General features: G+C 58.8%; 1 protein-coding gene across 1 annotated transcript in view; it reads right to left on the reverse strand.

The window, feature by feature from the left end:
• Nucleotides 1-1702: 1702 nt before the first annotated feature.
• The window catches only part of NOTCH1 (notch 1), a gene marked incomplete at its 5' end in the record, with an annotated part of 56270 nt that continues 47315 nt past the window's right edge, over nucleotides 1703-10657 (reverse strand). Inside the window, 8 exons of the mRNA XM_021708142.1 lie at nucleotides 1703-3570; nucleotides 5229-5326; nucleotides 5418-5565; nucleotides 6681-6976; nucleotides 7797-7962; nucleotides 8049-8136; nucleotides 8325-8541; nucleotides 9233-9381. Coding sequence (XP_021563817.1) covers nucleotides 2104-3570; nucleotides 5229-5326; nucleotides 5418-5565; nucleotides 6681-6976; nucleotides 7797-7962; nucleotides 8049-8136; nucleotides 8325-8541; nucleotides 9233-9381 — 2629 coding nt within the window. The remainder of the gene's footprint in view (nucleotides 3571-5228; nucleotides 5327-5417; nucleotides 5566-6680; nucleotides 6977-7796; nucleotides 7963-8048; nucleotides 8137-8324; nucleotides 8542-9232; nucleotides 9382-10657) is intronic.

The raw sequence follows: 10657 nt of genomic DNA on the forward strand, positions 1-10657 counted from the left end.
GTGCTGCCCCTGGATAGAGACATCCCCCAACACTGCTGCGTCCCCACTTCCCTGCACAGGGCCTGGCTCTGATAGGCTGCAGACACCGGTGGAACCTCTGGAAATAAGGTGGACCCGGCACCCCCATGGTCCAGGCCCGGGCAGCCTGTCACTCTCCTGCCAGAAGTGGCCCCAAGACCCTGGTTCCCCCAAGCACAACTAACCCCTTCTCTCCCTCCCGGAAAGTCAGCACAGCACCACGGCCGAGTGTCGCAAAATCAGAAAGACCATCAGCGTTGTTTTTATTGCAAATCAGTTAACAAAAAAAGATGAAAAAAAAATACAGCATTTTCATCACCTACAATTTTGTATGTAGATAACTTTTTTAAAAGTTTCCTTTTTTTGTAAACTACACTCTATTTTATAAAAACGGTAAGAATCAACATCTTGGGACGCGTCTGTTCATGTCCACGAGGGATGGCGCACTGCCGCCCTTGGGACCCCGGTGCCGTGGAGGGCGTGCGGTGGCTGGTGGCAGCAGCACCCAGCCTGCTGTTCTGTGCTCTCAGGAGCTACTGTTGAGGCAGCTGAGGTCACCAGGCCCGGGTGGCACTGAGCTATCTCTGACGTCCCTCATCAGCATGACACATGACAGACCCGTTCATTGAGATTTTTTAAACAAAATCCACCTTTAAAAATGTATTTACAGATCTTAACTCTGCCATAGGCTTATACTCCAGATCACAAGAATCTGCTCCTCCCTGGGGGAGCACTCCCAAACCAGGAGGGGGGCCCAAAAGCAGGCACCCCACCTTCTGCCAGCCCCTGCCCCAACCATGTGTCCCCCACAGTCCCCGGGACTGCGGGGACAGAACCAAAGGACACAGCCCATGACGTTCCAACAACTCGATGCGGCTCTGGCAAGTATCTCGTAAGACGCAGGAGCCCGTCCACCGTTGGGGCCTGCAAGCCCAGGCTCCAGCCCTGACAGTCTTCCACAGAGCCTGGAGGATGCTCTTCAGGCTACTATGTTGGGGCCTCCCCCTGGGGAAGGGCCAGGCAGTGTCTTTCCCCGTGAAAAGGGTAGGATTCCTCCCCGTGCGACCCAGGCGGGCACCACTTGTCTGCACGTCTGACGTTTCACCTACATGATGCTTAAATATCAAGAATGGGGGAGCTGGGTGGTTCTGGAACTTGCAAGACCAATGAACAACTACATAATACTGAACCCGAAACAAAGATTCATGATTGGTACCATGGCATGTGCTCGTGGTGCACCCCAAGAACACATTTTTAAAAGCATGCTTTAAAAAAGTTATTTAAAAAAGACACCAAAACATTGAAACCCCATCATTTTACTTAGGTTTCCTATTTATTTATTCATTCGTTCATTGTAGAGACGAGGTCTCGCTGTGTTGCCCAGGCTGGTCTTAAAACTCCCGGGCTCAAGCTATCCTCCCACTTCAGCCTCCCGAGTAGCTGGGACTACAGGCGTGAGCCACCACACCTGGCCTAAGTTTTCTGTTTTAGATGCAAATGAAGCCATGTGTCCAAAGCCAGAAGGTTTTTGCCTTTGACTCTATATGCATCCTCTCCTAAAATGCGGGTGATGCTGGGACTTGGGGGACCGGGATCAGCATGGGGGGAGGGTGCATCTCGGGAAGTGGCGGCGGCCTGGGCACCCCAAGGGGCTTTTTGGATGATGCTGGTTCAAAAGTCCCTTTTCCAACATCACTTCTTTTGGATTTTGAAAAAAGAAAAAAGGAATCAATAAATAAATGGCATTTATAAATCATGAATCTTTGTTTATATTTTACAAACACATAAGAATCTTTAAACTAAGGAGGAAAATCACAACTCAGAACTAATTTGTTTTCCTAGGACAGATAAAAGTCTCTACCTGGAGCCATAGAAAACAGTCCGTATAAATAAAAAGAATGTTTCCGTGTAAAATAAAAGTACATAAATAAATACTAAAAAAAAAATTAAAATTTGTGTCCTCTTCTTTTGTATAAAAACATGTTTTTTATAAAAGGCTCCCTTGGCCGGCCCCAGCCTCCGCGGAGCACACAGACGCCCAGCAGGGCTTGGGAAAGGAAGCCGGGGTCCCCGGGGCGCGGCTGTTTACTTGAAGGCCTCAGGAATGTGGGCGATCTGAGACGGCATGCTGGTGGGGGGGCTGGACACGCCCTCAGACCAGTCGGACACGTTGGAGCGGGGCGACGAGCTGGACCACTGGTCAGGGGATTCGGGGGACGGGGTGAGGAAGGGGTGCTCAGGCACCTGTAGCTGGTGGCTGGGGGTGTTGTCCACGGGTGAGGAAGAGTAGCTGTGCTGGGAAGGGGGTGTCAGGAACTGCGCGGCCGTCATGGGTGGGACCAGGGAAGATGGCAGCGAGGTGGGCAGGGCCGGGCTCTCCTGGGGTAGGACAGTGTGGGCCGGCAGGCTGCCGAGGCCCAGCGGCTGCGCATCCGCCTGGCTGGGCTCCCCACCCAGGTAGCTCCGGCCCAGGGGGCCCCCGGCCGCCGAGCTCACGCCAAGGTGGGGCTGCGGCGGCGGCTGCAGGCTCTGTGGAGGCACCTGCAAGTTTTGCTGCTGCTGTTGCACCTGCGTGGTCTGCACCAGGTGGGGCTGGGCGGCCAGCCGCGTGGTGGGCAGGCCTTGGTAGCTCATCATCTGGGACAGGGTGCTGGTGGCGAGCCCACCGTGCAGTGGGCCCAACATGCCGTGCTGTAGGGCTGGGGCTGGCGTGCTCAGGGTGCCGGGTGCCACGCTGCCTCGCAGAGGGTTGTACTGGCCAGGCGCCATGCCGTTCTGCAGCCGCGACAGCCACTCGCACGGGCCGTTCAAGCCGGCGGGCCCACCCACGGTGAAATTCACGGCCCCTCCACCACTGCTGCCACCAGCAGAGCCCAGGACCGTGCCAGCGCCAGAGGCCACGGGCAGGTGGGACAGGCGCGGAGGGCCAGCCTCAAAGGCCAGCCGGCCGCCACCACCCAGCGCGGCCATCTCGGGCTTGGCAGCCACATTCAGGTGGCTGATGCCCAGGTGGGTGTCAGGCATGCCAGGTAGGTGACCGAGAGGCACAGACGGAGACTGCTGGAATGGGGAGGGCAGCAGGGGCGGCGAGGCCACGTCCGACAGGTAGCCGTGGGGAGACTCCAAGGAGTCCACGGGTGACAGCAGGCTGGAGCTGTCCAGCAAGCAGCCCTTGCCGTCCTGTGACTTCTTCCTCCGTGCCTTGAGGTCCTTGGCCTCCCTGCCTCCGCAGGCCAGGCCCTTGGTGCTGGGCTTACGTGCCTTCTTACCCTGCGTGCTGGGCTTCAGGTTGCCCAGGTAGCCATTGGGCGAGCAGAGTGGGGGTGATAGGGTGGGCGTGGCCCCCAGGGGAGCGCCGTGGAGCTGGGGGCTGCGCACCAGGTTGTACTCATCCAGCAGGCGGACGATATCATGGTGCATGCGCTCCTGAGCGATGTCACGTGGCAGCCGGTCCATGTGGTCTGTGATGTCCCGGTTGGCGAAGTGGTCCAGCAGCACCTTGGCGGTCTCGTAGCTGCCCTCACGGGCGGCCAGGAACAGGGGTGTCTCCTCCTGGGGGATGTGGGCATGGGGAGGTGAGGGCGGCTGGACCTGGAGTGGGGGCCCTCCACAGTGCCTATCACTTCCCCAGAGGGGGCAGGAAGCTCAGTGGGACCCCACCCCAGCATCCTGCACTCACCTGTCCCGATTCTTTGTGAATTTTATTATTATGATGTTATTTTTGAGTCGAGGTCTCACTCTGTCACCCAGTCTGGAGTGTAGTAGCACGATCTTGGCTCACCAAAGCCTTGACTTCCTGGGCTCAGGAGATCCTCCTGCCTCAGCCTCCCGAGTAGCTGGGACTACAGGCATAAGCCACCAAGCTCAGCTGATTTTTTGTAGAGATGAGGTCTTATTATATTGCCCAGGCTGGTCTCAAACTCCTGGGCTCAAGTAATTATCCCGCCTCAGCCTCCCAAAGTGCTGGGATTACAGGCATGAGACACTGCTTCCAGTTTCTTTGTTAATTTTAAAGCCTTAAGTGTATCTTTTGAAAACCACCCAAAGGTGCTCTGTGGGACCCTCTATTCTAAATGGGCAGGGCTCCATCTTTAGAGGGATCAAAGAACCCACTGAAAATCTAGCAAACTTTGGGCTTTTTTCCCTTCCCCCCACAACACGCAGATGAAAATTCCTGCTGCAATTCCGGGGACTTGGGGATCCCTGAGCCCATTGCGACATCAGGGGAGGAATATCCTCCCTGTCCAGATGGTCACTGAGCCACTCTGGCATCCAAGCACCTTCCCTGGGTCTCCTATATACAGTGGACATGCTACATGTCCCTGTGAGGAGAAGGGGAAGGGTCTCCCAGGCCTTGGTGCCTTCCTCTGTGCCTCAGGATCAGTCCCTCTCACAGGGTCATAGTGCTGGCCCTGCTGCGAACCTGGGAGTGCCCAGGGCCAGCAGTGCCCTACCCCTGCTGGGTCCCCTCACCTGAGAGGGAGAGAAAGTCTGGCTTGAAACCCAAGCGGGTGACGGCTCTAGTGGTGAGGCAAAAGTGCCTGCGCCCGTGTCCCCAGCGTCCAGGGGAGCCCAACAGGTGCCAGATCAGCCTAATGCCCCAGGGATCAGAAGGAAAGGCCAACACAGCTCAACCAGGAGCTTCCTCTGCCCCATAGGATACTCAGGGGACAGAGGCGGCAGTGAAATGTGGGAGAGTCCACATGGAGGGTGGGGCTGCTCACATCTACACCTGGGGCCTCACCACACCCAAGTCCCCACCGTGGACCCCATGCTCTGCCTGAATCTGCCCCTGCCTGGTGACAGCCAGGGATGGAAGGCGAGGGTCTGGCGAGGTGACGCAGACAGGGACAGCTGCAGCACCACCATGAACTGTGATAAGCTATGTGCCCTGCCTCGAATGCAGCCCAGGGGGTGAGGGTGGGTCCGCGTGGTGTCCCAGTGTCATGGAAACGGCTCCATGAACATGCGCTGAAGGGAGTACTCAGTAGGTATGAGGCGCCATGCCCGGGGCCTGCATGCACGTGCCGATGGAATCTCAGTGACTGGGTTGGTATCCCTCACCCTCTAGCGTCCCTTCCCCTGCCCCCTCTCCCCCAGCCCCCTTCCCCTTTCTCCCACCCCATTCTTCTTCTTGCCTCCCTCTCTCCCCCTGCCCTTCTCTCTCTCTGCCCCTCACCATCCCTCTCTCCCCTGCCCTCCAGGGTCACCTTGTTGTTCTGCATGTCCTTGTTGGCCCCGTTCTTGAGGAGCACGACCGCGGCATCCACATTGTTCACAGCGGCCGCCCAATGCAGGGCTGACTTGCCTGTGTAGGAGAAGCAAACAGAGGGCGGTTGGGGCTGGGTGGATGGCTGCCGGACCCCATCCCCGCTAGCCAGGCCGCAGCGTGGGCTCACCCAGGTCATCCACAGCATTGACGTCGGCATGCGAGTTGATCAGGTCCTCCAGCATGCCCTCCACTGCCAGGCGGGCAGCCAGGATCAGTGGCGTGGTGCCATCATGCATGCGGGCATCAAGGTCCGTGGCTCGGTTCCGGATCAGGATCTGGGGAATGGGAGGGCTTCAGGTGGGGACTCGGCCAGCAAGAGCCCGAGGTGTCCAGCCCAGGACTGACAAGAAGCTGCAGGATGCTACTGGGCTGCAGGGGGCCCAGGCCAGAGGGCATGGCTCCACCCAGACCCGGCCCCTTGGTAACAGCAGGCCTCTGGTGACCATGAGTGGCCCCGTCTCACCCCCACTGTGGTCTTTGCTACCATGACCACTTGTCAAACAGAGGAGCTGAGTCCCTGCCTGATAAGGTGAGGGCCATGGCCAGCGTGGGAAGCCCAGCTCATGGCGCTGCAGGCTCTTGGACCACCAAGCTACGCCGTGTCTGGCTGGGCCCTTCCGTGACAGCCTGGCCCAGGTCCTGGGCGGGAGGGGTGGCCCCTGCTCACTAGAGACACACAGCGCAGCCCAACTCCCACAGATCACCCGGGAATCGAGGTCTTCATGTGCAAAACAGGCAGTGTGCAGAAGGGCCTGCCCCGGGGGGCTCGTTTAGATTTCCTTCCCGGCTAATCTCCATTTCTTATTTCTGTAGAATGACAATGCCTCACTTGGGGTGAGGAGTCATTAAGCCGAGAGCTTTGTGATGACTCCCCAGGTGCAAGCCCCATCTGAACTTGCTCCACAACGTCTGGATGGTAGTCTGGAGTTGAGGGACCCTGCCAGGGGCATCCCGTGGAGACCCAGGTATCCAGATCCCTAAATCCACCGCAAGGCCAGAGCCCCAGGTCTGCAGGCAGCAAGCGGCAGTCTCTAAACCCTTCTCACCGCCACGGGCAATGCCGTGGCCAAGGCTGAGACGGAGGGGCGGGGCTGTGAGGCTTGTCTCGGGTAGGAGTGGGGAGTCCCTGCCTCAACCAGCAGGCCCCTCAGCCTCCTGCTGGTGTACCCCTGGCCTGACACCCCTAAGAGGACACAGGTGGGTCTGATGCCCTCCAGGGCCAAGACCCACAGTGAAGACACTGCCCGTCCCTGCCTTGGCTGTACTTGGGGCTGGGCTCAAGTACAGCCAAGGCAGGGACGGGCAGTGTCTTCACTGTGGACCTTGTGTTGTCCCAGACCAGTTGGTGGCCTCAAGGTAGGCAGGTGGGTGCTGGGTAGCCACAACCTACCTGGAAGACACCTTGGGCATCAGCAGACACAGCCGCATGCAGCGGGGTACGGCCCATGTTGTCCTGGATGTTGGCGTCTGCGCTGGCCTCCAGCAGGCGCTTGGCGGCGTCGGAGCGGGAATAGCGGGCAGCCAGGTGCAAGGCGGTCTCCCCAGTGCGGTCTGTCTGGTTGTGCAGGCTGGCGCCCTGGTAGATGAAGTCTGAGATCACAGCTGGTGCGTCTTCCTCCTCCTCACTGTTCCCAGTCTCCAGGCCACCCCCACTGCATGAGGCGATCATGAGTGGGGTGAAGCCATCTGCAGGAGCAAGACGGGACGGGCCTCAGTCCCCTGGCTGCAGCTCCGAGGAGGGTGACCGCAGCCCTGAGTTTGAGCCCACGGAGGGGCCCTGCTGAGGTCCACCCGAACTCTTGCGCTGACGGAGCCAGGTCAGCTGCCAACTCTGGGTGGGCAAGGGAGACCCTTGCAACTCTGCTTCCTGACTTGTCCGAGACACCACACCAAAAACCCACCCAGAAAAGAGATGACGTAAGCAATGCGCAGTTAGAAAATCAACACAGGCCATGGGGCAGTGACTCATGTCTGTAATCGCAGCAATTTGAGAAACTGAGGCAGGAGGATTGTTTGACCCCAGGGGTTTGAGACCAGCTTGGGCAACATAGCAAGATCTCATCTCCAGAAGAAATTTTAAAAACGGCCAGGTGTAGTGGCGCATTCCTATAGTCCCAGCTACTTGAGAGGCTGAGGCGGGAGGATCGCCTGAGCCCAGGGGACTGAGGCTGCGGTAAGCAGTGATCATGCCACTGTATGCCAACGTGGACAACAGAGTGAGACCCTGACTTAAAATAAAAGGAAAAAAAGCAAGAAAATCAACACCCTGAATATCTCTAGAAGCAGCGTTGAGGAGGAAAACGTCATTTATGGGCAGAGTACAGATCACCCCAAGAACCACTCAGGGCTCCCCCAAACTGCTCCAAGCAGGAAACACCCAAGAGCTCTTACCCCAACTCTAACTTCCCAGAGCATCAAGGCCCTTGTCCCCGGGGATCAGGGAGAGAGGCAGGTGGGCTTGGGGCTGGGGAAGCCCGGGCTGCCAGGTGCCGGGGGAGGCCCTTACCGGGCCCGCGTACGTTGACGTCCATGCAGTCGGCGTCCACCTCGCCCTGGGGCGGCGTGGGCGCCATGGCCGACACACGCAAGTCAGCAGCGTCCAGGTGCTGCTGCGTCCACTGCCGGTGGTCCGTCTGGTCGTCTGGGTCAGGAAGAACCACCGGCTCCTCGAACTAAGGGGGAGTGAGCGGAGGGGCTGTGTCAGGCCAGGCATGGATGGCAACAGACGCCCGGGTGCCCCGGGAGCTGCAGGACTCACCCGGAACTTCTTGGTCTCTAGGTCCTCGTCCCCCCACTCGTTCTGGTTGTCATCCATGAGGGCGCCGTCCGAGGCGTTCTTCAGGGGCCTGGGGTTGGGAGGCGAGACTCAGCGCCCTCCGAAGCTGCGGCTCCGTGGCTGCCCGTGCCCTTGGCCCCCGCCCAGTGTGGGAGGTGGGGAGTCCCAGGTCTGGAAGGGGCAGACCCCTAGGGAGAAGGCTCAGGCTGGGCCCCACCTCCCCCGGCACCCCAGGATGCAGGGGCGGCGTCCACTCACTTGAGGCCCACGGAGTCCTCGCCGAGGGGCTCCCGCCGCTTCTTCTTGCTGGCCTCGGACACCTTGAAGCCCTCGGGGAACCACAGCTGGCCATGCTGCCGGCGGCGCTTGCGGGACAGCAGAACCCCGCAGCCCACGAAGAACAGCAGCACAAAGGCGGCCACGGCCACGTACATGAAGTGCAGCTGTGCGGGTGGGGGAGGCTCCACGGTCTCACCTGCGGACACAGGGGCCGGCGGCCGGTGCCCAGACATCAGGCAGTGTCTAAGCGGGCGGGCCGACGGCCGGGGGGCAGCGGACTGGCTCCACGGCCGGGCGCCTCCTCACCCTCGCTCCTCCATCCCGCCCCCCAAAATAAGGTCATTTTCTACGCGATTAATCAGAATTGCAAACTATCGCTAAATTCTCTCCTGCACCCGCCGCCTCTGTCTGGAGACGGCTTGTGCTTTTTTTTCCCCTTTAAGGTAGAAGGATTAGGCAACTTCAAATCGCCGCGCTCGCATTGAGCTGTTAAGACAAAGGATTTAGGGGGATTTTCAAGATACAAACTTCAACACTTCACATGACACCGATCAATGCTTCTCTCTCTCCCTTTTTTTTTTCTTTTAGAAAAAGCTGTAATGATTTTGAAATAATACCCAACAGAGGAGAGCCGGGGGGAAGGGGCGGGGAGGGAAGCGGCTTGTGTTTCCTGGTGGACGGGTTGGTCCCCTGGGTGGTTCACCTCGGGTTGGGAGCGCGTGCCTTCCAGCACGTTCCAGAAAAGCGCTTCCGGCACCCTGGACGGTGGGACATATGCCCACGGGTGGCCTCTGGCACTGAGAGTTCAAGCAGTGAGGGGCCCGAGTGGATCCTCCCCAGGAGGTGGTGGTGGTGCCGGGTTGGGGGGTATGGGGTCCCACACTCACTCTGCACAGCCTCGATCTTATAGGGGATGTTGAGACTGCCCAGTGAGGCCAGCGCCCCCAGGAATGCGGCCACATCGGTGGCGCTTTGAAAGCACTGGGAGGACGCCTGGATGCACTGCCGGTTGTCGATCTCCAGGTAGACGATGGACCTGTGGGGACGCCAGATGGGGGTTGGACCGGATTCCTTCCCCACCACCAAACTCAGGATCCTGATGCCAAAGTCCCGACGGGGTGGAGCACCCTGGGGTGGTGGGGAGTCCCATCTCACAGCAGAGACGGGATGCAGATGGACCTCCCTCGCCCCGCCACAGCCCAAGGGGAGCCTGAAGCTAAACACCACTGGGCATACAGCGGGTGCTCAGCACAGACACCTCTCAACACGATCACCCAGCCCAGGCCCCACCACTCTCAGGCTCCCTTAGGTGCCACGAGCACCCCTTTTCCTTATCTCCAAAGAACAGAGTATGTCCTCAGAGACAGGCCCTCCCCCCGAGCTGTTTCCAGGCTCTGCAGGAAGCACGGGCATGGGGGGGCTCATGGGCGGTCCCTCGGGCCCTCCATGGGGTGAGGGGTACACAGCGGCAACAGGCTCAGATGCTGGCAGGGGCAAGGTTCTCCCATCAGCCAGGACGCCTCCGTGTGAGGACAGGCGTCCTTCAGGGACATCTGTGCCTGGCAAACACAGGATCAGCGTATACAATCAACCCCACTCACAGGTCCAGCTCTCCTGGACTAAGACGGAGTGGGTGGGGAACCTAGCCAGATGTGCCACACTCATGCTCCCTCTGCCCGTGCTCTCCTTGACCAGAATCCCCTGCCACCCAGCTCTCCTTGGTCATTTTTTGCTGCTGTTGTTTTTGAGACGGGTCTCACTAGGTCGCCCAGGCCAGTCTCAAAACCTTGGCCTCAAGCAATCCTCCGGCCTCGGCCTCCCAAAGTGTTGGAATGACAGGCATGAGCCACTGTGCCTGCCCTGTCCTTGGTCTTTAAGCCACAGCCACGCACCCCTCCCTGGGGCCCCTGCTTGGCCTCCCCTCCAGCCCAAACGAGTCCTGTGGGAACCCTGAAAGGTTTTCTTTTTTTTGAGTTGAAGTCTCACTCTGTCGCCCAGGCTGGGGTGCAGTGGCATGCTCGCAGCAACCCCAGTGTCAACCTGCTGGGCTCCAGTGATCCTTCTACCCCAGCCTTCCAAGTAGCCGAAACTATAGGTGTGCGCTACCACACCCAGCTAATTTTTTTATTTATTGTAGAAACAAGGTCTTGTTAAGTTCCCTGGGCTGGTCTCGAACCCACGGTCTCAGGCAACCCACTGGCCTTGGCATCCCAAAGTGCTGGGATTACAGGCTGAGACACCGAGTCCGGCCAGGGTTGAGTTTTTTTTTTTTTTTTTTATATTTTTATTTTTTTTTGAGTTGGAGTCTCACT

This window comes from Carlito syrichta, unplaced genomic scaffold (assembly GCF_000164805.1).
Source record: "Carlito syrichta isolate Samal-C Ts95f unplaced genomic scaffold, Tarsius_syrichta-2.0.1 Scaffold131019, whole genome shotgun sequence".
In the NCBI taxonomy this organism is placed as follows: domain Eukaryota; kingdom Metazoa; phylum Chordata; class Mammalia; order Primates; family Tarsiidae; genus Carlito; species Carlito syrichta.